At 40.3% G+C, this 26,706-nt stretch overlaps 3 protein-coding genes across 8 annotated transcripts in view; 2 read left to right on the top strand and 1 right to left on the bottom strand.

Annotated features, from left to right (window-relative positions):
* The window catches only part of NBEAL1 (neurobeachin like 1), a 76,534-nt gene extending 61,850 nt beyond the window's left edge, over window positions 1–14,684 (top strand). For 5 of the 6 annotated variants that reach the window (XM_015634492.3, XM_015634493.3, XM_015634494.3 and 2 more), the window contains 8 exons: window positions 450–559; window positions 1,135–1,307; window positions 1,742–1,836; window positions 3,605–3,721; window positions 4,412–4,573; window positions 5,645–5,793; window positions 6,445–6,580; window positions 9,153–14,684. In XM_015634492.3, coding sequence (XP_015489978.1) covers window positions 450–559; window positions 1,135–1,307; window positions 1,742–1,836; window positions 3,605–3,721; window positions 4,412–4,573; window positions 5,645–5,793; window positions 6,445–6,580; window positions 9,153–9,254 — 1,044 coding nt within the window. In that variant the 3' untranslated portion in view covers window positions 9,255–14,684. Of the gene's footprint in view, window positions 1–449; window positions 560–1,134; window positions 1,308–1,741; window positions 1,837–3,564; window positions 3,722–4,411; window positions 4,574–5,644; window positions 5,794–6,444; window positions 6,581–9,152 lie in introns of those variants that run through there. The other variant, XR_004498269.1, reaches the window with a different exon arrangement.
* Window positions 14,685–15,732: 1,048 nt separating this feature from the next.
* LOC107207432 (alpha-aspartyl dipeptidase-like) lies at window positions 15,733–22,557 on the bottom strand. The gene is made up of 8 exons (XM_015634498.1): window positions 22,427–22,557; window positions 22,255–22,343; window positions 21,123–21,197; window positions 20,498–20,577; window positions 19,013–19,186; window positions 17,521–17,580; window positions 16,683–16,765; window positions 15,733–16,203 (listed from the first exon to the last, which is right to left on the bottom strand). The coding sequence occupies exons 1-8, from the start codon at window positions 22,525–22,527 to the stop codon at window positions 16,125–16,127; spliced, it is 741 nt and encodes a 246-aa protein (XP_015489984.1). The 5' UTR covers window positions 22,528–22,557; the 3' UTR covers window positions 15,733–16,124.
* Window positions 22,433–26,706, top strand: part of LOC107207431 (cytochrome P450 20A1) — a 25,600-nt gene continuing 21,326 nt past the window's right edge. The window contains exons 1-3 of the mRNA XM_015634497.3: window positions 22,433–22,716; window positions 23,317–23,366; window positions 23,452–23,618. Coding sequence (XP_015489983.1) covers window positions 22,645–22,716; window positions 23,317–23,366; window positions 23,452–23,618 — 289 coding nt within the window. The 5' untranslated portion in view covers window positions 22,433–22,644. The remainder of the gene's footprint in view (window positions 22,717–23,316; window positions 23,367–23,451; window positions 23,619–26,706) is intronic.

Genomic DNA, 26,706 nt, shown 5'->3' with positions numbered 1-26,706 from the left:
CTTGTGTTTTTCATAAATACCTAATGAAAATAACCTTGAATATTTAGATTCCTTTGTTACTCCCTCAGGAATGAAATGGTAGTACAATGTTTGTTAAATCTTCTGTGTTAGTGTTTACTATTAACAATTAGTATTCAGAGAAGAGAAGGAGCAACAGGTTTAACTAAATGGCTGACTTGTAATTAAATATTTGAGAGGGGTTGGTTGGCTGTGATTTTCTAGCCAACTTTCATCCTTCCTGCCCTGACTCTTCTAATGTGGTTCTGTGTACCACATGTGGATTAACTCATCTGAGTGAGAATTTTATTGATTTGTTTGTCTGGGGAGAGGTGCATGTGCTTTTCCTTTGTAGTAGGTTTTCAAGAAGCCTCTGCTGGACTTTATGCAAGCTCCATTAGCATCAAGGCAAGCAGAAAATAAACCTCATTGTTTTCATCAAACTTTTTTAGGTAACAACAAGTCTGAACTGCGTTATTGGAACTCACGGTTGGCTGCCTTATGACAAGAATATTTCCAACTATTTCACATTCATCAAAGATACAACAGTGACAAATCCCAAGTAAGCAAATTTTAAGGAGGGGTACAGATGAATGCATCTAAAATAATGAAATACAGTAATTGTTCAAAATCAGTGGGTTGTACTGTATTCACTGTCTGAGTTTTCACCTAAGAATGCATCTTCTGATGTTCAGTAATATTAACTCTAATCTGTAATAGCATTCTAGTAGAGTTATGTAAGTAGCATTTCAGGCTTCATTCTTCAAGCTACTTGTAATTTTTCTCTAATTATCAGTCATGAAAACTCATTGGAATCTGAGATAGTCTTCATCCCTTCTTACACTCTAGTAATACATAGGTATATGTGGTGATTTGGGTTTTTTTGTTTTTAAGAGTATTCCTTTTTGTCTTTAATGTTACATTGTTTAGTAGGGATGTGAGTTATCCAATTGGGTAAAAGGCTGAAAAAATCTAAGATGAAATCTTGCTTCCAGTCACTGGTGGCAGTGAGAGTTTTGCCATGGATGTGGCCTCTTCTATAGATGGAATTCGTTACTGATTTTTAAAGACAGAGGAAGTGCAAAATCTGTGGATTTGAACCAAGATTACTGTTAACTGCTCATCATTTTCCTACAGAACACAGCGCAGCATGAGTGGTCCTTTTGCCCCAGGGCTGGAGATCACCTCCAAGCTGTTTGCAGTGTCCCATGACGCTAAGCTGCTCTTCAGTGGTGGGCACTGGGACAACAGCATCCGAGTGACATCCCTTACGAAGGGCAAACTGATGGGACAGCACATCAGGCACATGGGTCAGTCACTCTGTTGGGAAATGGAAAAGGTTTATGTGTGTTATTTGGTGGTCTCAGAATATAGCCACGTCACTTGGGCACACAAGTGTAGCAGCTGGAAAGGATTGGCAGTATAAGAACAGAAGAACATTTGAACTGTGATTATATATAAATACTTGAGCATGGCTTTTGTCATTGGAGTGGTGCTTTGATGTAGTTTCAAAATAAGGCTTGCCTGCTATTTTTAGGTAGCAAAGCTGAATGTGTCAAGTGGGTACACTTGGCTGTATGATGATTTCATTATTTCATAGTGTCACCAGCCCTTATCACAGTGGAGTATTTCCTGCTGTCTGCAAAACAGGATACAGTGTGACAAAGTGTATCCACATTGTCAGTCTGTGGGAAATTGATCTTAATTGCTCATGTGACAGCTTTGTCTTCTTTTCTTTATCTAGATATTGTGACCTGCTTGGCAATAGACCACTGTGGAATTCATTTAATTTCAGGCTCCAGAGATACTACCTGTATAATATGGCAAATAGTTCAGCAGGTGGGTTATTTAGGCTTACTCAGAAGCAGTTTCTGGATGTTTTTTTCCATCTGTTTTGCTATTATGTTTTATTGATTTCTTTTTAGGTTTGTAGGGAAGACAGTGCACTAAAATCAATTAGCTTAGTAATTTTACTCCCATTGTCTTCACTGAAATATTATACATATACTGTATAGCTGAAGTGTACTATTTTAGAGGCTCTCTTAAAGATTTTATAGATTATTTTCAGGGCAGATAAGTAAGAATTTTACGTTTCTAGGGAGTTGTTCGCTCCTAGTAGCTGCATTTTAGCCCTACATTTTCTCTGTGGGGGGTACTGATGACTGCAGCAAAGACAGCACTATTTGCATTTGTACTGGCATTTGAGAATTCTTTAATATTGGTCTCATGCTTTCACATAGTGAAAGTAATTGTGTGATTCATGTGTGGTGTGTACTTAACACTCAAAATGTGAGGCTCTTTCCATAATTATGCATTTAAATGATGATTTCTGGTTGATGCATTTGAGATATTCAAGTAGGATTGATTGCTGGGGGAAGCTGTCGTGTTTTGGACAGTAGATTTCATCAAGTCACCTTGTTCTTATCGTGGAACTAAAGTCAGCATGCTAAAGCAGTAGAGCGATGCATAACTGCATGGGCTTTTGTGGAAGCTGTCTTTATGGTGGGAGTATTTATAATTTTGTAAAGAAATACTTGTTAGTAACAGTGCTTGGTTAAAAAAGTAAGATCTTAGTGCTCATACAAGTAGCTTTTTGTCTCAAGTGGGCATAAATGTTGGAGTTTTTTTAGTTTGTTTTTCTTTTCATTGTGAGTTAACTTATCCTCTGGAAATATTTTTTTAGAAGTGCTTTTTCTTAAGATTTTTAATGTATTTTTTATTAATAGATGTATAAATGCTATTTTTGGCATAGTAGATGTTTCTTGTGAGAGTTTGTCTTGGTCTTTATGAAGTGGCAGCAATGGACTGCATACTGGTGTTTCCATTCTACTTGTCTTCTCTGCAATGACACCTTCTGTATTCTTGCATGCTTCAGGGCATGATTGGCAAACAAATTTTTATCACAGAAATGAAAATAAATAGTTCCCTTTAGAGCTATTCACTATAGCTCCTCTCTAAGCACAGTGCTTTCCCTAGAACTGGTTTGAGAATAAGTCTGTATATGCTGACAGTGCACTCATTGGGACAAAAGCTCTAATACCCTGCAGTTATGTGGGAACATTGCTATTTTAAATGAGCATTAATGCAAGATTTCCTTTGCATATCATACTATTGGTCGTCACTGAAAGTACCATTTTCATCCTTTTCCTTGGAAAAATGAAAAGAGTTGCTGTTACTTTAAGTAAAATAAAAATAAATTTCAGGTTCTTTATGTTTGACTGTGAAGCTAGTGCTTGATTCCAGGGTAAACTCTAAGAACTGGACAAGCCCAGATAAACAGGTGGAGAGTGAGTGTGTGGATGGGGTATATGAACAACAGCTGTTAGGGCTGTTGTCCTTGCATTCCTGGACACTTGCAGGGATAGGAAGGAGTCAGCTAAGTAATATTGTCTCTCACACCCACACAGTAACTTTATGTTCATTCATTCTTGGGATTTCAGTAAGTAAGGTGCTGACATAAAGGGCAGTACATTGGTATTGGAGTGGTGAGTTATGCCTTTGGCCTCTGTCAGATACACATCTCTGGTACTGAAGATACCAGAAGTTCATTTTTTGTTTGTCCTTCAGCTGCAAGAGAATGTGTCATTGCACTTTTTGTTACTCTCAGGGAGGAGTGCCTGTAGGCCTGGCACCTAAACCATTACAGATCCTCTATGGGCACACTGATGAAGTTTCGAGTGTTGGCATCAGCACTGAACTGGATATGGCAGTGTCAGGATCCAGGGTAAGCACCTTCCTACTTTTCCCTTTTTTTTTTGCCTCTTCTCATCCAAAATCACACCATAAAAGGTGTTTGAAGTAGGTTAAGAATAATACAAAAGAAAGTCACTGTTTCACGGTCTTGTTCTTCAGCCTTGCTTATCAAGATATGTGCCATCCCCTTTGCTGTTGGCTTAAATCAGACTGTCTCAAACTGCTGTGCAGAGCATAGGCCTCACCTACTGTGTGGTGTTATTCTGCAGAGATGAGCTTTAATATGTGTGGACTTTCTTGGAGATTTTAAGCTTGTCATAGCAGCAGTGTCTGTTTCTTCCCTGGTGTGTTAGCCCTGAAGGTTCTGTGCCACTTGCTCATGGTCTGCCTTACTGTACTGCACAGGCAGGCTGCAGAAGTCTGGCTCTGTACCCCGTGCAATGCCTACTCATAAATGTCACCTGTGAAATAATTTGTGAAGTCATTTGCTGCCTATCCTCCCTCTTTCCCTACTTGCATTTGTTTTTTTCATATGCCTATAGTACATGGTCTTGAGGGGAAGGGTTCTTTGTGCAGAGGTCCTAATGCTCAGAGGAGTCCTTATCTCCCATTAAGGATTGAAGTGCTTTCAAAGTATTCCCTGTATCCTCTGTATGTAAATACTGAGTGTTGTGATAACTCCCCTGCTGAACATCAACTCCCCTAAATGTGGTTGCTGCAGGATGGCACTGTTATTGTCCGCACTATTCGGAAAGGTCAGTACGTGAGGACTCTGCGACCACCTTGTGAGAGTTCCCTCCTGCTGACTGTTCCCAATCTGGCTGTGTCCTGGGAAGGCCATATAGTTGTCCACACCAGTGTGGAAGGAAAGACTACTCTCAAGGTATTTAAGTTTGTAGAAAACCTCTGTTTCTGTCACTGAAGATTTTAATTGTAAGTGTATCTAACTTTATCTCACTTCCTGTAATAATGAGGCTTTTTGAGCATGTAGTGTCAGCTTTTGTATTTTTTTAAATTTTGCTAGCCAATTTGAGAGAAATTTGGTTAAAGGGTGACAGGTGTATTGTGCTCCTGTGAGTTTCATGAAAATCTCCAAACACTTGCAATGAAGATGTTCAAGCATACACTAATGAGTCTTTCAGGGAGAGCCACTTTGGACTGGAAAACTAGGGGAAACAAGTTCCACTGTACACAGAAACAGAGGCTTATAAGGGGAGCAGTAAGTTCTGGGTGCAAGATGCTCAGTGTCCACACAGTTCCTTAGTTTGGGATTGGACGTACAGCTATAAGGTCTGTGGAGCTGTGTAGTTGCTTTAATAATGGTAGAGCTGTTGAGATTTCTTTAAACATGGGAGATTTCTTGGAAAACAAATCTCATTGATACAGGCATATTAACTACATTAGAATAGGGAGTGAAGAAATTCAAGGTAATGCCAGGCTGGAAGAATTAAAGATGGTTTTGTTACTTGTGTCTATAATCCAGCAAGAAGTTATCGGCTTGTCTAGAAAATGTTTCTGGATCTAGCTCTGTGGAAAGATGAATGTTTCCTTCTGCTTTTGGATTTGGGAGGGCAAGGGAGGGAAGGGAAGTAGTACCAATAATGAAGATGAGTGTAGGCTTGCTTTCTTCTTTCTTAACAAAAGTTCTTATAAAATAGGGATCCCTCTATTAAATCCATGGATGTTTCCTGGAAATTTAGAATCAATTAAATGGAGTAGGTAAGATACTACAATGTTGCATCGAGAGACAGCTTCAAAAACTTCCATACTGAACCTTGCCTCCATATACATTGTGTATAGGGTCCCTATTCTTTTATCATTCAACAAGAAGACTGTTGTCAGCGTTATCATGCGCGTTGTTGTCAGATTAGTGGCTTTTAATGAGCAAAAGATAAAAGTACAACACTCTTTATCCTATCATCCTCTGTGACATATTTATTTTTGATCTCTTCAGGATAAGAATGCATTACATCTCTATTCTGTGAATGGGAAATATCTGGGTTCTGAGACTTTGAAGGAGGAAGTGTCTGATCTGTGTGTAACTGGTGAATATATTGTGATGGGCAGCTTGCAGGGATTTCTTTCCATACGGGATCTCTACAGGTAATGCACCACCATTTTTACTGAGATACAGATATGGAGGCTTATGGTGAAATGGCCATGTAATAAACTTTACTTGGTGCTATAGGTGATGGCTGTTGCTTTTTCTGTGTTCCCCCCCAAAAAATGTTTTTGGTGGAACTAAGATATGGAGAAGAATAACATGGGAGTTTGTAACAGATCTCTTTCTTCCCAGTTAAACACCTAGAACTGACAGGAGAAGCTGTCAGTTTGCAAACTGTGCTGGTCCCTGATTAGTCACAGGTTGCTCAGCAACTGCAGGTTCAAGCCTCACGTAGTTCTACACTAAGTTGTAAGCTCCACTTACTGCTTAGCTCTGTAGAGCTCCATTGCGCCTCAGAATGGGAGGGATGTCAGGCAGCTGTGGGACTAATGTCACTGTTCTTCACTGAAAATGTCTTAGCTTACTGACTTAACCCATCTACATCTGTTCTTGCTGTTGAAGCTCTATTTTGGGATACAATTAAATCTTTAGGATACAATTAGATAATTGAAACTGCAAATTATATCCTGGAGAAACTGTGTGCTATAGTGCATCCTGTGGGCAGCAATTTCACTTGCATGTGATTCTTTGCAATATGAGCAAGCAAATACATGATGTACAATTCTCTCTGTGAATTTTGTTCGTTTCAGCCTAAGTCTGAGCATCTCTCCCTTAGCCATGAGACTACCAATCCATTGCATTTCTGTCACCAAAGAGTACAGCCACATCCTTGTTGGCTTGGAGGACGGCAAGTTGATTATCGTTGGTGTTGGCAAGCCAGCAGAGGTAAAACCCACCATCAAGAACTTTTTCTACCGAACAGTGGGAAGTTCACTTATTTCTGCTTTCCAGTTGAGCAAGAGGTCTCCTCTGTGGCAGGGTAAATTTAAGAGCAAGTTTCAGTTTTCAGTGGGAAACAAATAACTTCTGAGACTGCTCTACTGAAAGTTCTGATTAACAATCAGAGGTATATAGGGATTGAAAATGGGAAGCCCAGCTGGACTAACTTCCAGACTTTATTACTCACATCTGAATAAGCAAAGTCATAATAGCTAACCTTTTCTGAACGGGATAGTGTTGTCAGCCTCTTCTTGATGAAATAATTTTCCTGAAGAAAATTGGAAGTGAAAGAGAGCAAGCTACTTTCTTTATTTTTTTAATGGTTTCTATCAGGTATCTTTTAATATGCATTGACTGACCTTGGGGAAAAAGGTATTACTTCTTTCTGTTGAGAGTCTCTAATGGCAATGCACAGGGAGTCACTTCTGTAGGTTCCCAGTATGCCTGTGCTCCATATGATGAATATAAACTTGTTGGTCCTGCATATGCAATATCAATTACTGAGCATCCGTCTCTCAAATAGATATGCCAAATTTTTCTTGTGCAAAACGTAATTTTTGCTTTAATTACTCCTTGTCATGACTTTCAAAGTACTTGAGTTAACTTAAAACTGCTTATTATCTTTATAACTCAATCTCTGTTGTGCTGCTATGTATTTATTTGAAAATGTGATTATCACTTTTGCATGATCTTTAGTACATGCCAGAAAAGTGTATATTAATTCAATTTTATATTTGAAATGTGAAAACAGAGCAACTTTATTTGTCAGTATTTTTAAATGTTTTTGCTAGGAGATACATAGTTTAATATTGGAAAAAGGCTTCACACAATGATAGTCTGATTTTGCGTGCACTGGATGTGGAAGGGAAGTTTCCACTGACTTTCAGTTTTCTATTGTAGAATTGAAAAAGAGCTAATTATTATGTGGTAAACATATGCTTGTAACAGCAGTTTTACAGTCACTGTCATTTCTAAGCTTCCTGTTCCATAGAAAGATCTTTTGTAGGCTGAAATTTGTGTGTATCATTAGATTGAAGGCTTTTTGTTTTCTTATTTTTTAATCACATCTATTTTTCTAACTATGCAGAAAGTGTTGTTTCAAAGACTGGATTCCTCTTATGGTTATAGAGGCTTTCCAATGACTTTTTTTTCCAGGACTTTCTGTTTACAGTTCAGATGATATGCAAGCTTAATATCCATGTAAATAGATTTTTTTTTTTTAAAACACAAACATATAAGGAACAACATTATGTCCCAGATTTTCTAGTTTTCTATAATGGCATCAATCAATATATTTGGAAAGTGTGTGTATGTGGGGTGTTCATTTGTTGAATGACTTATTTTCAGTTTGGAAGGAATGTGTTAATTCCTGGAACTTTATCTATATACAGAAGACAGTGTTGTAGTTACAGCTTTCAGTGGTGATATTGATCCTTAGCACAGAGAATTGGATCCTTAGCAGGGACTTGCGTTAATGTGCAAAAAGTGAAACGCTGCTTGGTATTGAGATTGGCCTTTAGTGTTTCTGCACTGACAGTATCTAATCTGGAGTATAATAAATGCTTTTGTGTTTTTAACAATTACTTAGCTGTTTTGGATGTTGCAGAAGTCTGGGCAATTATCACTTGTTAGTGTTAATCCTGGTCAGTGCCGTTCCTTTTCTAGAACACTGCTGCTGTGCTGATACAGCTCTGAAGCAGGTTACATTTGTAGTAGTAACTGCGAGGAACTGTTCTCAAACTTGTAAAGGCATGGATCTTATTTACTGAACTGCAAGGAATTTCAGAACCTAATCACCTGCCAGGCTGATCACTACTGGCCAATCATCAACCTTGTGCTTAGGTAATTAAGAGTTTCTTACAAACTGTTGTCAGATTGCAGACCAACCAGATGCTGGATTTAAAATGGCTTCTGGTTGCTTGTTATCAGCCTTGTCTTTGGAATGCTCACTATGAATTACTTCTGCTTTAAACATTCCTCTGAACACTACACCCAGGATCTTTGGAAGACTGTATACTATATATGACACCAGGAGATAACCTTTCTCTTTCTCCTTTATTCTGCTATAACTGTCCTGCATCTTATTTTTTTTTTCCCACTTCTAGAAATTTCTGTTTGAAATCTCTAAAATAAAATGTCCTTCCTTCTCATTTGGTTCATTTTTGCTTGGCATTCATCTCTTCTTTTCCCTTCCTATCAAAATAGCAATCTAAACACTCTTTCTAAGCCGTTTGAAGTAGGTTAAGCATATAAGTACACATTAGTGGTTAATATCCCTTTAACAGTTCAAAATCAGAAGACTGTGGTTAGTGTTTTGTGTCTTGTTTTTTGTCAGTCCCAAGAATCATCCCTAAGTGTAACTTTTAGTTTATTTTCAAATAATTTTTGTTGATATATTTTGTTTATGCAGTACATTGTAGTGTCTGCATTTCACCAGATTCAGTGTCTGAATTCCTTTTTAATTTATCCACCTTATCCCTTCCCCCTCCTTTTGTTTCTCTGAATTACTTTTAAACAGATGCGCTCAGGTCAGCTTTCGCGAAAGCTGTGGGGATCAAGCAAACGGCTCAGCCAGATTTCATCAGGAGAGACTGAATATAACACTCAAGATTCCAAGTGATTGCTGCTTCTACCTTCTCTCATGGATTCCAGAAAAATGTTTAATCTTTTGGTCACTTTAAATGTATAAACATGAAATTAGGGCTTTGATTCTTAAGTCTGTTGGCGAAGAACCTATGGTAGAGGTATAGTAGTAAGCATATGTACTCATGCAAGTTAGCTTGCTTGCATATTTGCCCTTAACTGTGTTGACTTGTTCACAGCAAAATCCCTCTCACAACAGCTGCTAAAACTGTGTTCTGGGAGGGCTAAACCAACCCCAAACAATCCCCCTACAAGTCTCCAAACCCCCAGATAATTAATTGAATTTAAGATAAGTAGCATTTGATTTAAAGCTGAGTAGGGCCAGATGCTCCTTGATAACAAAGAAGATACTTGGCTTTGCTTTGACAATACTGTTATTCCCCAGTAAATTAAAACTCTGGCAGTTGCAATGGTTGAATACAGAATTAGATAGATGACAGTTACGACCTTCTCAGTACATTTGTTAATGAACTTTGTTACAATTTGTTCGTGTAAATGGCTATTGCTCTCTTCTTTTGTATAGTTCCAGTTTTAGGCTGTTCTGCAAGGAACATCTGTGTTGCACTACTTTATCAGAAATTGTTTTAAGTACAGACATGAATAACTTCAAAGGAGTTGGAGGTGGTGAAGGAGCTGAAGGAGGTAGGAAATATTGCTGCTGAAAGTTATTTATATTGTTAAGTAAACTTAGACATACACCAAGAAATCCCATTATATATTTAATATCTTGAAGAAATACCCAGGAAGACTCATTATCTATATTAGTCAAATATCAGTCTGCTTCATTAGTAGGGCAACTCCTGCAAACAAAAGATAAATTTCCACTGCAGAATCATTATGCAACATTGCAGCACAATTCAATTAAAAATAGCACCTGTTTGTTTCTTGGCTTGGTGTTCACCAAACCAGTTGTTAGCCATATATTTTTTTTTTCTGTAAAAATAAGCAGGGAAAAAAACAGATGATATATCCATTTTCAAAATGCATTTAAGACCTGGGAAAAGAAAATATCAGATCCTTATGTGTGCTGTATCCAATTGCTTACTATGTTTTGGAGAAGCCATTACTGATTTGTTGTTTGTTTTTTGTTTAGCAATACATGATGGTAGAAGAGCATGGGTTTTCCTATCAATCTGATATGTTTCTAATATTACTGATTGAAATTATAAACCCTATACTGTTAGAAAAGCTGGGTACTGAGGGAAAGATAAAAATTTCCAGATCAGCTTGCGAAGGGGTGTGTGTATATGTATATATGTGTGTGTGTATATAAGTATATTCATGTATGTATTAAAAGAAGAAAATCCCACGGGGTGAGGGGAGCAGATACAGATACAAGGCAGGTGTAAGTGATTGTTAGCTAGTGTGTTCCCTTTTGGGTCCTCCTTTCTTCCCTCTACCATCCCTTTTCTTGTTATTTTTTATTTATTTATTGAAATGAATGTGTGTTGTATCTCTCATAAATGTTATCAGATATTCCCTGTGGCTGGGGAGCTGTTGAACTACCTGAGGAACATAATGTATAATCTCATTTCATTAACTTTAAGCACAATATTTATTAACTTTATAGAAATAATAATACCTCCTTACCCTGCTAAAGGATGATCTTTACAAGTTATGTTAGTCTCATTCAAACTGATTTCTCCTCCTCACTTTCTTTACTGGAAAAAAATCCCTCTTGATGGCTGATTGGTGTACTTTGTAAAGAAAGTTGTGTTGCATTTTATTAACTTTTGTAAATGAAATAATAAATCAGATTAGTGAACAAGTGGGTCTATGCATAGTTGCAATATTCTGCCTAATCACTGTGACAGACTGGATTGTCTGGAAAGTTAGGAGAAAATAAGAATTATTATCCTGAGTCACTTGCTAAGAGAGGATTCAACTTCCAAAAGTTAAGTGGTGTGGGTTTTTTCATACTCCATGTATGTAAAAAAGTATAAATTAACCCACATCGTGTATTTCCAAATAAGCTCTAGAGAAGTGAGAAATACTATTTTTAGTCAACTGCCTATCTATTAAGAATACTAAGGATACTGTGGAAGTATTAAGTTTGTTCATGAGAATGTGAAGTATGTTTGTCCATTATGATTTCATGAAGAAGGGATTTCAGGGGACCTCTTTGGAGAGTAGTTTAGTGGTATTTCAGCTCAGAATGTGGGATCTTTCTGTGTTATGGGAGATTGAAAAAACTCAGTTGGGGCATTGAATTGATGGGTTTTATATGCATGCATAAATGTGTTTAAATGCATAGACAAGGCTAAGTGTTTATTTGGAGGGGAAGGGGGCAAGAAATTATTGTGTTTTAGGCTATGAGAATCGAATGGAAAAAGGGAGATGAATCTAATGTAGTACTTGGTGGGAACACAGTTTTCTTCTTCTCACTTGCAAAGAGGGCTTTGCATACACATTTGAGAACCTGTTGGGGGTTAGGTACGTTTTGTACAACAGCTGAGTTCATATTTTTAGTAGTTGAATATTAAAGATACTGAATACAGTGTGTCAGTTAAGGTAAAATAAAATGTTGCAATAATTGAAACAGTTTATGATGAAGACCTTTGACATTTGAATAGCATAATTTCAGTGCATCACAAGCACTGGGTGATCATCACAAATACCTGGGATAGGCTTAAATGTGGACAGTTCTTGGGCTCTCAAACTCAAGACTAGTCTGTACTCAGTGCAGAGCAGCAGCAGCAGAATGAGGAGGGCGCAGGTGAGCTCTGAGCTGCTTTATGCCCCAGGTAGAATGGCAACTTCCATGGCCTTTGCATCTGAGATCTGGTCCTTGCAGGTGGGAGATGTACACCATCACATGCTTGGCATCCTTGCCAGATGGTTCTGGAAGGACCTCCATAGCTGTGAAGGTCTGCACGTTGCCTTTATTTAAAACCAGCTTTAAATAAGAATCGTAAGTCTGAGCATTTGCTGGTATGTTGTTTCTTTTAGGTTTAACTTATTTCCATGAAAAAAAGACAATAATGTTTAAAAATAGAAAATAATTTTTCTGATTAGCTGTTTAGGTCAGTTGAATTGCATCCTGTTATACAGTGCACTGTGAATTGGTGAACTTGATTTTCTCAAGTCAGTAAAGCCTGGGATCCCATTTTGTTTTTCAGGTAGTATTGGTGAAATAAGATTCTCCTTTGGTTTTCATCAAAGATTTGTTCAAGTGTAAAAAAGTAAAGTTTTGAGATGAGAGGATTCCAATGAGGAATTTAGAACATTTAAGAACATTTAGCTGCAAACAAGTCTTAAGTGACATTTGTTTCACAGCATTACATTTGTCAAGATCGTCTTCATGATATCTTCATATGTTTAATTTTTGGAAGAACTCTAATAATATTTATCAAAGTTTAACCTATGCTTACCTTTGAAGATGAATGAGTAGGAGTGTATATATATATATCTAAAAGAAGCTGAAAACTGACCTACTTTTCATACCTGTATATAAATGAGATCAAGTAGTTAGCAGTATTAACTTCTTTGTAGCACAGTTTTGAACTTGCATACCAAAGGATATTTAGAAGACATGTCTCCTTTATTTCAAATAAAATGTCTGTTAAATTCCTCTAAATCAATTTACTTAGAATTCTTGATAATATTTTTAGTTGTCTTTTTAGCTATAGTGAAGAAACCCATCTAGTCTTTGCTGGGTTTGAACTACACAACCATACAGAAAGTGATCTTCAAATTAGCATCTGACTTGACTTAGGCAAATTTTTGTGTTCCAGTATCAATTACTCACTCATAGGATATCTAGAAACCACATCTTCTATTACCCATGTACCTTACCAGCATAATAATTACAACGTAATAATCCCAGTCCTAAAGTAACTGCATTTGTCCTGATGGCTAATACACATTGTGGAAATTGGGTTGTCTTAGGAAAATAATTAATTGTTTGATATTGAAAAGAGGAAAAAAAGAAAAAAACCTGAAACTAGCAAACCAAACCACCTTAAATCCCCACAACTTCCCCTCCAAAAAAACCCAGACTTGCCCACATCCATATTATAATTGTTTTGCTAATATGCAGCATTGATGTAAACAGGCATTTTCCCCTCTGGCATACTTTAGATCATGCATATTATCACAAAACAGGTTTATTGGTCTTCAGAGGCTTTAAATGGCTAAGTTAATTGGTTGTCTTAAAAGGATCCCCTTGAAAGTTGTATTTCTTCGTCCTTTAAATGAGTGCAAAGAACTAAGTTTCTGCACTTGAAAAATTATATATGGGACTGGTAAAATCAGTCTGCTTTAAAATGGTCTTGCAGGAATGATAAATTTATTTTTGTAATGCACAGATCAGGTAGGTCTTTTAACTCCTGCTTCAGTCAATGGGAGCTGTATACCTCACTTCCCTAAACCATGTCTTCCTCCTCCCTGTTTCCTTTGCAAACCTTTCCCAATCTTAATTAACAAAATCATTAGAAAAGATAAGCAAAGGAACCAAATGCTGCACAAAGCTTTTACTATGTACATGTATTTAGTTGAAAATGTGTATCTATATACAGATTATAGGATGGTAGGGAGCTTTAGAGCTGAAGGGGTGTAGAGAGGTCGACCTCCTTCTGCTCCTATATTGAGAGTCTCTGTAGACACGTGCTCTGTATTGTCACCTGAAACATTCCTGTCTTCCACTGCTAAAGGCACCTTGGTGACTGTGTTAAATGCTGAGCTGAGGTGCTTTTTTTCCCTTTCAAGGAATTAAAAAAAAAGAAATGTGCACATATAAATGCATATCGTAATGTGAGCCTAGGGCCTGATCTAATAAATGCTGTTATGTGAAAGCACTACATAGGGTTATATTTATTTGAATGGAAATTCAAGCATGTGCTTCAGTGCTTTCTAGGTATTTTTGTGCTTTCTGGCTTACAAGCTGTGTTGGTTTCAGCTGCAAATATGACACTTGTTGGTAGTCTCCTTTTGGGGAGAATAAGTTTCCATGGTATCATATACATGTGGGTTCATTGTATGCCAGTGTTAGAATCAACTGAAGGGTTTGGAAGATGTCTTCCGTTACAAGGAGCCAATCTCATTATTACTAAACTGCCCTTGTAAGCACATAATTTTGAAGGACAAAGTTTTCTAAAAAGCTACTGCATTAAAAAAAAAAGTAAATAAAATTGGTAAAATACTATTGTACCCTTCTTCAGATATCAGGTGCCTGAATGTAAAAATGCCTCTGAATGGCACCATAGCATGCTCTGCATTTCAGTTAAGTGCCATTCACCTCACTGCAGTCTTGAACAGCCCATATGTGAGGATCCGCCTGCAGTGTTTAGTCCAAGGTAGCCTTTGTTCAGTTTTAACTCCCCTTTTTGCTGTGCATCTGTGGAAGAAGACTGGTGTGTTTTTCTTTTAGTTACCATTTACCTAAGTAGCCCAAATAAAATAGGTGTTTCACTTGTTTTCAATAGAATTCCTTCAGTGTGTGTTCTTCCTAGTTTTGTCCAGTGGACTTGAGATGTTTTGCAGGTATTTCCAGAGTTTAGGTCTGTGCTTATACTCAACACAGACACATCACACAATTTCATCACACATCTTCTGTCCCAGAAACACGATTGTCAGTATAGATTATGGTTTAAAGCTGCTAAGGTGTTTTGAGATTGGAATACAAAACATCCAGCCATATATATCATAGATCTAACTGAACTTGGAGGCCACTTGTTTATTTAACTTCCTATCTAGTCAGTATTTTCCTCTCAAGGGAGCCATATCTTTTGCCTTGAAATAGCTTTAAAATAAACTTAAGTCTTGCACCTGACAATACTACTTTAGTCATACACAGCTGTAAGCTGTGTCTTAAAGAAAGCCGTGAGGGGAAAAAGAAATTAAAGAAAAACTTGCAATACATATTCTGATTTTGCAGGAGTAACTTAGTATGAGATTAGAGAAATGCTGCATGTGAGACTTGCCTCCCTTTGGTCAGTGTTTTGATGGAAGTTGTGATGCCATTTGCCTGATTAATTTTTACTGACACCGATCAGGGGGTGGAAGCAAAGACCTTACAGCAACAGTTAACCATATCTTCTGATAATTCTTACAGATTGTGCAATTATATGATTACAAATGGATCTTTAAATGCCAAAAAATGCCTTTTTAAAGAGTTAAATGTTAGGTCTGAGAAGTGTTGGAAAGAGCTACTTTTAGAAATGAGCCTGCAGGCACTGTAATGAACTTGCTGTCTGTCTTCTGTGCAATATCTTTTTCCCTCTGGGTGCTTTAAGAGTATACTGTATGTCTTACTTTGTTTTGATCAATATGTTTTAAGAGTGTGTATATTGGCTAATGATGGATTTTTTTCCTGTACAGCATGGTGGAAGATGTTTTAAAATTTTGCACTTTTCTAGGATTTGCAAGTTTGTAACCTGAAAATTTTTAACATGCACACTTTTGTACATAATTAGCATTGTATATATTTAACATGAGTCTGAAGCAAATAAAAGTAATTGAATGCATAACTTTTCCCTTTATTAATAGCACAAAAATTCAGCAGAGTGTGGGAGTAAACTGAATGAACAATTCTTTTATTTATCAGGTAAAAGCAGGCAGTGGGAACAGCTGTTTTTTGGTGGGGAAGGAATCAAAGTGGATACTTGAATGTACAGGCCCCTTCAAGCTTTGAATAGCTATGATTATGCAAGTATTGCAAAAAAGCGGTCTTTTTGCTGGGAAGGAGATGTCAGAGACATGCATTGAGGTGAGGAAAAGAGTCACTAATGCATTTTTATCTTTATTTATAAAGCTGAAGTTCCCCACCCACCATGGGACTACAAACATCTCTTTCCTTCTTCCTCACCGTGTTCCCCATATAGTAATTTCCACTGCAGAATATGGAATGCTATGGATTCAGGGGATTGCTGTCAGTCAGGAGGAAACTGAAATCTGTTCCGGGCTCATGTTCAGTTGGCTTCTTGCCCCTGCAAACAAGACAAACCATGCTGTGAGCTTTAATGGGAGGTGGGACTACTCTGCTTCTATATGTTACTAGGGATGGAGCAAGGCACCCTTATTCTGAACAAGCAGAGTTCTGACTCCCTTCTTTGCCTACATCAAGTGACATGCATTTCAAATTTCTTAATGAAGTCCATATAATTCTAGATATGGATTCCCTTGTTCTGGAGTTCAGTGCATTAGGGCCAAAGTGGCTATCTAGAATTTGGAAACATAAGCATCAATGGATACAATACCAAAGTACACACTGGGTAAGTCAGATATCCTTTAGAGCGCTGTCATACTCCTGGCTCCTTTGGAGCATTAAACAATACTCACATTTTGCCCAGAGAGAACTGGAACCAAGGGATTAAGTAACTTCTGATGTGAAGGATGGACAGCATGTGCCAGGAGTCTGAAGCCTCCCTTCCTGTCTGAAGGTTATCAATTCAAGTGAAACATTTACCTCAAAAACAGACGTGCTCCTGTCACTCCTTGCAGCGTGGCTTTATCTCCTTCCACTAACAGCATTGTACCTTCCCGCAAGCCCTGGTGTGAAGGTGGAAACATTTAAAATCATTTTCACACTGTATGAAAGGCTAGAATGCTTGTCACAAGCAGCCTAATCTTAGTGCCACCATGACTAGAGATTAAACCTTCTCACTTACTTAACTCAGCTAATTTTGTCTTTGCCTCTGTTACCTTGTTTTAGAAGTTGATTTCTTTGTTTATTTCAGTTTTCACTCTTAAAGGAGAGACTACCATTAAGGAGAAGAGGAAACTTTTTTACCACAGTTATTCTTAGATCCACTTTGGGCTGAAGTGGGTTTGTTAGTGCACAAACTTTTTACTACAGGATCAAACACAGGGACAGGAAACCTAGGGGTTCCACTTCCCCAGACAGACATAATGAAATTACATATATGCTGCTGAATGTGCAAATTCAGAAACTATATTACAGAGATTAAAGTTAAGAGTATCTGCAAAAAGATTAAGGGGAGTTTTGTACCATCTGCATGCACACCTCCCCCAACACACAATATATGGTGGCCAGTGACAGGGAAGATCAGAGCTGCCTAAAATAGTGTTGAGCAACACTAACAGGAATATGCATTTCATTGACCCTAACCCATTTTCTACCATGAGCAATATCCAAGGCTGAAGCTCTTAGCAAGAATACAATTAGCATTCCAAGCTGTGGTTTAGTAAGTACTGACAGGCAGGGAACCCACACCGAGAGCTAGTATGAATGCACTTAAAATGTTTGTCATGCTACAGCTTCCTGCTGGAGAACTACTGCTCACCAGAACTGGAGGGGTGTTTGGTTCTTCATGATACTGGCGGATTCTTTCCTCTCTCGTCTCCTGCAATAATCAGTATAGATTTAGCTTCCTGCACCACAAGGTAGGACTTGGAGCTATCCAAGCAGCATGACACCAAACAATTTCATAACATTAAACAAAGCAGGCACTTCCCCTCAAGCAGAATCAGATAGCAGGATTGACTCTTAATAGATGTTTTACCCTTCATCACTTTACTGCAGGTTGATCAAACAGAACTCACACAATCCTAACCCTGAAAAGCCTTAAAACTTACTCCTACTCAATTCATCCATGTTTTGTTTTTTTTTAAATTAGTACTATCTCTGTGTGCAGAGACAGTACTAATACTACGAGGATGGTGGTAGAAGCAAATGCCTGAGGTGCCACCTTAGTGGAAGTGAGCATTGAATCATGGATTTTCAGTGATAAAGTATTTGCTTGTTTGTCTTCAAGTAGGTATTACACTGAAGAGTTTCCTTCTGTGAACAGCTCTGTCCTGTTTCCTGAGGTTTGCTGCTGAACTGAGCAACAGTAAAGAAATAAAAACAGGAACACAGCAGGGACTTGGTACAGCACAGAGCTTCCAGCCTGTGCTTAGAGAAAGAGCAGAAATTATTTATAGGGAAAAGACTGCCTGCATATCTAGTGACAAGCTGATTAAATTAATACCTACAACTTCATCTAAATTCTAGAAGCACATCCACCATCTATTCATTGTTCCCTAATTCTTAATACTTCCTTTAACCATGGAATTTTGATTACAAGGAGGAAAGAACTGAGGTTGTTACAAGATGCACCACACAGATTGTTCTCTGAGGAGTTAGCTGAAAATGCTATTCAAGAAGGAGCTCCTCCCCACTGTATGGAAATCTGTCTTTGTGCTTGATGGCTGAAGTGTTTTTCTTTCAGCTATACTAGTGCATGTACTTGCTCTGTACTGGACATTATAGGCTGTGCTCCCTTCAAGGACACAAATGCCCAGGTATTTTCTTACAAAAGAACTGTATGAATCTCAAGATCTCCCTGTTCTGATCGTTTGTTCAGACCACCAGATATTTCAGCCTCTTAATCTATGTTTAAGTTAGGTCTTCTCAAGCAACAGGTAAGACAGAAATTTCCAGAACCACGGTGCTTTGCATCTTAACACTTCAGGTTTATCTTTTTTTCTTTTTTTTTTTTTTTTTTTTAAATTCCCCCATTCCATGACAGATACCAATCATTTCAACGTATTTCAGACATTGGAGAGCTTCTGTTTGTGAAAAACACTTTGTTCAGTAATTCTGTTGCCAATGTCTCTTCCCAAGCAAAGTTAAGTTTTAGGAGGAAGTAAAGTGTTACTGCCTCATTGGCATTTCCAGGTTCTCTAGGGAGCAGCTGTTTGACATTCTATAGCTTTGTAAGGCCTCAAAAATGCACACTATTTTCACTTCTCCACACCCTGGTTACTGTGTTAGTTCTGGTGTGCTTTACTTACCCCCATGTGAGTTCTTTTAATGTCTGGGTCCAGGTAGTGGGGGTTAATATTAAAAGGAACTAATCCTAGAGCCTGCAGGGAAGGTGGATAAACAATTGGCATGTCATTGGTGGTATTGATGCTGACGGTAGCAACGTTGGTTCCTGCGCTGGATCCCATGTAAGGAATCCCATCCTGAAATACAAAAGCAGTGATCAATCTGCAGTATCACAACTAGGAACTCAGTTTTATAGCATCCTCTATCAATCTCAGAGACTCATCAGTCTGATCAGACTTAGTCCTAGCTGATCTCACTGCTAATTTTACAGGGGAAAAGCAGAACAAGAATTCAGGTTCTGAGGTGGGCAGTAGCTTCAAAGTGTCAGAGAACTAACTGCTGCCTGCCTTGTACTCACAACTCTGTAACCCCTCAAGAGAGAACTTCCCAGGCTGTCAGTGCATGTTGGACTTTGCTATTAAGAGGAGAGACTTGCCTCTATTGCAGTTACAGGAAATATCTGAACTGGCTTTTTAACTAGCTTCTGAAGAGACCAGACGATTGGAATGTTGTCACAGCATCAACTTACCAGTACTGTGACCAGTTTAGCACTGTTTAGGTATTAGTACTGAATACTGTGCTGTATACAGAAGAATGCCATATAATATGCAAGTATACAGGTAATATCTGAACAATTTGTAAAAACAGAACTGTCTTGAGACAACTGGTGGCAATATAACCAAACAGTCATCCAGACATAACTGGTATTTGGACATTTTCTGGCTTTCATTCCCACAACAGACATTGAATTTCTATATATTAAGCCTAGCTAACCTTTATTCTTGGCAGCTGGCCTTACTGTGGCTTGTAAAAATCTGCATAAAGTCATTTGCAATTCCACATTGCTGGGGAACACCTTGCTTCTGTTCTCCTCCAGAAATGCTGTGCCTTGTGAGATTCACCAGCTAGACTGGTGCTGCTGACCAGAGAGGCTCAGTGGCACTCACACCTCTCAGTTCCAAGGAGATACAAAAATTACATAATTTGCAGCATCAACAGGACACTGTCTAAAAGGCATGTATGGATCCAACTTTATCACCAGTTTATTAGCACACAACCTGCAACATGAACACATCTATATCAACAAGATATGGAGTGGACATCTCAACTGAAAACAGGTTTTTCCTGACAGATTAAATCCTGCACTGGTCTTTTGACTGGTATTTTGAGGGATTTACTTCTAGGGTTCTATGTAGCATTGTAAATCCTAAAGTCTTGCAATCCAGCATCTAGAAAACTGCTCTAGGAAGACTGCTGACCTTAAGTCTTTTCAGTGGCTCAATGGTGACCTTATTTGGCCATGATTTTCAGTTCACCAGGTTGTTTGAGATGGCTTAATATATGAAGAATATTAGAGACAAAAATGCAGAATCAGCTTGGATTTGTCTGAACAAAAGCTCATGTATGAGATCCTGCCATTCAGGCTTGGCCAGAATCTCAAGATTTACCTCAAGAACTCTCTTCCTGATTTCATGTATCAGACTGTTGTCATAAAGAGCTTTCAGGAGACGGAATGTGTTCCCACCTCCTGCAGAAAGAAAATTCAGCTTATTTAACATGCTTTCACCATCAGTTTTAATTGAAGCCTTTACAAACTTGGCAGGTGCAATGAGTTCTATTCTCTATCCAGGGCAGTATCCTGCTTTGAGAAGCAGTAAAACCAGAAGCTTCAGAAGAATGGTCATTGGGCAGGGCACGGGCATGCCCTGAGTCATCCTTGTAAGGCTGCCACTGTCTGACAATGACCTCTCTTCCACTACCCAGGACCATGGTATTAGGACTAGAACTTCTTGGGCTTGATAAAGTGATGATACAACTATTATGATCATGTTTTTACACTGAGGTACTGTTCAAAATAATAATTTGAAATTTACTGGAGATGAAGTTCCATTAAGAAATCTACTTCCCAGTCCACCACCAAATTTAGGGTCTTAGGGCTCCCAAGTACTGTCTTCTGTAGTTTCTAATTACTAGGCCTATCTGCTTAATATTTGGTCTTTAGTGCCACCTCTGAGCAGGACTAATTCTGTGTCCTATATAAACCTTCACTGGGGAGTAAGAAGTAAAACTTACCAACAAATATTGCTTCAGATTTCCTTACAGCTTCCACTGGATCACAGGATTCATGAATACTGTCCAGCCCATAACCTTAAATGAAAAAAGTATTTACCTTTGCCGTGTCAGTTTGTTGGAAGAATGTGATATGTTCAATCCCTCCCTGCCCACCTCCTCCAGCCCTGAGCCAAATGTCTCAACCAGGGAAATTTCAGAGAACTCAACAACATAAAACAGAGTGTACATCCTACATTAGTGCAGGGCTTCAGCATCCAGCTGTACAAAAGGAAATGTTTGTTTTGTGGATATATGCACTCAGTCTCTAGTAGCAGAGCATTTCATTCAGCAGGTACAGGCTGAGGCACAATATCCTGCTGAGCATTACAGGTAACCAGAAAATAAGGAAAAAGCTGTTACTCCTCAACTTGGCTGTGCTGAATTCTGATGGGATATGTTAGTTTTAGCATTGCTTGTGCAAGTATCTGATACAAGTATTGTTTCTGTTAAAAGGTCTGCCTTTGATAGATTTGCCTTGCTGGGATTCACTGAGTACAGGAAGTGTCACAAGAGGGAGAAGAACGTAGGCATTTGATAGGAGCAATCCTCCTGCAAGACAAGGAGCAAAGTGTGCTGCCCAGGGAAGTGAGTACTGATTATTACTACACTAACAGGTCCAAAGTTACCCTCAGCAGTGATAGATACTAGGTGGAGGTTTTGCTGTTTTTCTTGCTCAGCAGAGATTTCTGCTCCAAGCAAAGTTCAGCTGCTGTCTATCATGGAACTATCTGGCTCCTTGATGTGCTTTAAGTAATGTTCTTCACTTAACACCAGTGGTTGTACGGCTTGAGCAGAGGTTTTAGGATACAAGGGAATAAATGTTCCCTTATATGATTAAGAAGAATAGAAAGATGCCACTTAATAGTTAGGGATAAATTCTTCCTCCCTGGAGTAGGTAGAAGTGTTTGCAGCAGGATTTCTTCTGGAGGCCTCTAAAACATCTCCTTCCAGGCAGAAGTCCGCAGCCGCCTCCTGCTGCTCCCTGCCCTTGCCCAGCCCAGCCCGTGTGTCCCGCGGCTGCAGCGCTGAGGGCCCGGGCCGCTCCGTGTCCGCACCCTGCTCCCCGTGCCTGCGGCAGCCGGCCCGGCCTTACCCAGGCTTTCAAACTTCTCCCTGGCCGTGCGGGCGTAGGCGTCGCGGTCGTGTAGGGCGTAGGGGATGAACAGCACCCGCTTCACCTTCCTGGGAGAAGAGAGGGGAGAGAGCGGTCGGCGCGGCAGAGGCGGGGGCCGGGCGCCCCTCCCTCAGCCCTCCACGGCGCTTACTGCCCGAGGAAGCTCTGGATGTGCTGCTGGCAGTGGCCCAGGTACCCCCCTCCGTGCAGGGTGGAGTTGGAGATGAGCAGCAGGCGCCGCGGGCTCCCCATGCCGAGCGGAGCCGAGCCGAGCCGCGCTCCCAGCCCGGCCCGGTCCGCCCCTTCCTGCCCCGCCGGCGGCCCCGGGGTGGGGCCGAGGCGCCGCCGCTGCACCGCCGCGGCCTGGCCATGCTGGACTTCGCCATCTTCGCCGTTACTTTCCTGCTCATCCTCGTGGGCGCCGTGCTCTACCTGTACCCGGTAATGCTGCCGGCGATGGGGCGGGGGGCGCTCGGCCCGGCCCCCGGGGCAGGCGGGCGGAGAGCCAGCGACCGCGGGGCCGAGACAGCCCCGGGCCCGTCCCACGGCCCCTGGGCTCGGGCGGTGCCCCCGGCCCGCAGCCCGGGGCCCGGCGGGACGTGGCAGAGGCCTGCGGCAGAAGCTGCCGGGCGGGGCGTGCCCGGGACAGCGCGCCCCCGGCGCTCCTCCCGCTGTACGTGCTCCGGGAGTGAATCCCGCTTTCTACAGCCGCGGTCTGCTCGCCTTGCATTTTTGCAGGCCTCCGGGGCGAATCTGTGTAAGATGCTACACTGCAAACATGACCCTTTAAACCTTTACGCAGACATCTTTCATTTAACCAGATGAATAATCCTGGTTTAGCCAGTGGCACCAGGCACACACTTGAGGTTTATCGACTTAGCAGGTTTAAAGCCTGCAGATGTAGCATATCCAGCTTCTGCTTCATCTTTGTATGTAATGTAGCAGTATTGGTGTGGAAAATTCATTTCTCCTGCTGGAAAGCTGTGGGACCTGTATAAAATCTGAAGTTCATGTAGATTGATGCATTTCCTTTTACTCTAGGCATCTAGGCAAGCATCAGGTATCCCTGGGCTGGCTCCAACTGACGAAAAGTAAGTGGTTTCTGCCTCCACTTTGATGAAGTTCAGCATTGGCAGAGGATGCTATTCATGACCATATATCCTCTGTGTTTCTCAGGGATGGCAATCTGCCAGATATCATTGTCAGCAGCAGTTTACATGAGTTTCTTGTGAACCTTCATGAGAAATATGGGCCACTGGTCTCCTTCTGGTTTGGAAGGCGTCTTGTTGTCAGCCTCGGCTCCATTGATCTCCTGAAACAACATATTAACCCCAACCGATTGTGTAAGTGTCTTTTATGTTGTCTTTTGTTCATTTGTCCATTTCTTCTGACCTTGCTGGGAATATCAAAGGAAGGGCATCAAAGGAGGTCAGGGTTTTGTTCTATTCTACATTGAAAGAAAATGAGACTTGTATGTGACGTGGTGGTTCAGGTATGACTTTGGTCCTTCTTACTGGACTTGAGTAGCAGTGACCAAGGGTTACTGCTGTCCAGTGGCCATCAAGAAATCAGTACACTTGTTTCTTTTACCATCTCTCTACAGGCAAACATCCAGGGAAAGCATCATGCTCTTTAGTCACTTGATAGAGCAAGGTGAACATCCTGTAGCCACTTGACATACATTTTAAAAGCAGTTTGAAATGCAGTTTAGGAGGGTAAACGTCACTAAATTAAGTCTGAAAACAGCGCTGCTAGTTTGTGATAACTGCCTTGTATGGTTCATCATGGAGGTTTTTCAAACTGTTACTTGGAGAAGTTCTTTACCTTTCATGTTTCTTTTGGTGTGTAGGATTTTGTGATGAAAACCTTTATTGTCTTTGAAGTAGCTGGTGGTGCTGGTAGCTGAGCTGACTGTCTTAGTCATAGGAGAGTATTTAAATTTATGGCCTAAGCCTCTTAGGTGTGCATTTTGCTTCCTAAGGTTATCATGCTCAATAATTTAACTCAGTTGATGTTTGAGTTTGTTCTCTTGCTTTCCCAGTTTTTATCTTACAAGGTTAACTGAGGTGCTGGGTGCATACCTCTGACCTGATCCTGTAGGTTGTCTTCAGGCAAAGGCAGATATCTCAGCTCACTTTATGCTGGGATTGGGAGGGGCAAACTTCATGTACAGTTGCCTGACAGAATCAAAAAAAGAAATGGTGACAATCTGGGAAAGGAGTGGGAGTTAATGAGGATCAGCAAGACACAGTGGATAACGATGACACTCCAGAAGGTGGAAAACCACCCTGAAAGATCTGAATGCTCTCAAGTGTGTTTTGGGGGAAATTAAGCAGACAGTCACTTTCTCAAAACTCAGAGAAGTGGTGACAGGCCCCTGAGCAGGCAAGTTCTCATAAACATTCTGAATTTGTGAGGATCTGAGTATCGGAGAAAGAGAATCACAGTGCCTGGACTTAAGTGCAGGAAATTAGGTGACCCAGGCAGTTACAAACTAGCCCAGTATCCTGCTATGCCAAGAGCTAAACATATGTTTTTAAGGATGGCAGATAAGTGGGAAATGCACGTTGTACTTCGACGATTTGATTTTCTGACAAGGAAAGTGAGAGAACTGTGTTTATGTCAGGGATTCAGTTCAGAATTTACTTGGATACTGATAAATACTGGTACTTGAAAGGGGGATCAAAGCTGGATTGTCTTGGAAAAGTGAAATGCAGTGTTTGGTACATGATTATGTTAGTGTCCTACCCTGGTGGCATTATTCTGGAACCCTTTGTCAGCACAGGGCAGCAGAGTGAGATGGATATCCCTGAGGGCTGGGATAGCAGGGACAAGAACAGGAGTAAAATTGGGCTGTGTGAATTGCCTGTGGGGTGACATGGCCATGGAAAAAGAAGGATACATTGAGTCATGGATTTTCTGTGAAGGGAGGACTTTTGCACAAAATGAGCATGATTCAGACCTGGAGTCCCGTGTGTGGCTCTGACCTCTATACCCAGTCATGATTTTAAATAAAGAAAGTGCAAATAAAGGCTGCCAGTGCTCTCAGAGAAGTGGGGAGCCTGTCGTGCAGGAGAAGCCAAGGAAGGAAAGACCAGACGAAGAGAGAGCTTATGAGGGGATCCTCATAAAGGCAACAAGCTTGAGAAGGAGGGTTCTTAACGATCTCAGAGCTGGAAGAGCAGCAATGTTAGTTGTATCACTGCTTTCCTTTTAGCACTGATGCTTGCCAGAAGTGCTCAAACTTTATTAGAGGTGAGCAGTCTTACAGGTTATATTTCCTGAAGCATTGAGGTATAAACAGTAGTAGCTGAGTAGCTATAGCAAAGCCCTTCCTGTACCCTTTCTTGGTGAGTGGAAATAGGGGTTGTAGTAGGTCTCAGTGACAAACTGGCTCTGGACAGCTTGAAGTTTTATTGGAGATGTGGTCTTGCCCGTATCTCTTCTGTGCACACAGTGCTGTGGGACAGGAGACAGCCCACAGTGGACTGCTTTATATCCAGCTCCTGACTCTTCAGCCCCACGTGAAAACGCAAGCCATGTAACTCTTCCTCAGTCAGCTGGAGTGCCTGAGGCCACCATCCATCTTCATGGATACCTGACATTTGGTTTCCAGGGCTGAGATACAGGATTTAGCTCCAAGTAACATACAAAGGTTCCTCTCATCTCATCTGTGTGTCGTATGTATGGCCAAACTTTTTGGAGACAGAGAGAGAAGTGCAGATAATGCATTTCTCATCAAAGCCTCAAAGCTGAACTAATTGGATTCATAGTTACAAACATTTCCGATGCCAGGAGACTCTTTTTCCTTAGGTTTCAAGCAGTGTTTGAAATTGGTATGTTTTCATGGCCTCTTAAAGCTTGGTTGAGATTAATTAGCAAGGAGAATTCAAAGGAAGTAAAACTTTGTATCTGCTATTGCTGATTCCCCTGAGTGGCTCTGGAGAAGCAGTTCAGGCCTACAAATGATGTGAATGTGAAGAGGGAGGACTAATACAGGATTGCCGGGAGCGGTGGGTTCAGAGATCAACTTGGAAAACTTGCCTGAGTTGGTGTTGCTTTTTGGGTTGGGACAATGAACGAGAAGCCCACTGAATGCTGGAGATGGAACCATGTGTCCTGGTCTGTCTGAACAGGACTTCATTGCTCCTTCTGTGAGTATTTTAGTGTGCAGGTTCAGAGGTTCTTTCTATCTCTGATGCTTAGTTGTGCTCAATCTCAGTTAGATTTTTTCTCTATATTTACTTGCACTGGTGTCCAGGACAGCACTCTTGAGGTTCTTGGGATGGGGAGATTTCCGTTTAAGTGAAAAGAACAGTTGAAATTTTGATATTTGTCACTAGGAGGGCTGAAAATGTAACCGTGGAGATGTTTTCAAGACAAGGACAAAGGGTGAAGTTTGTGCAAGTGCTGGCTGAGTAGAGCTCTCTC

Source organism: Parus major, chromosome 7 (genome assembly GCF_001522545.3).
Source record: "Parus major isolate Abel chromosome 7, Parus_major1.1, whole genome shotgun sequence".
In the NCBI taxonomy this organism is placed as follows: domain Eukaryota; kingdom Metazoa; phylum Chordata; class Aves; order Passeriformes; family Paridae; genus Parus; species Parus major.
The sequence above is the reverse complement of the archived record's forward strand: the minus strand, read 5'-3'. Positions and strand labels throughout refer to the sequence as shown.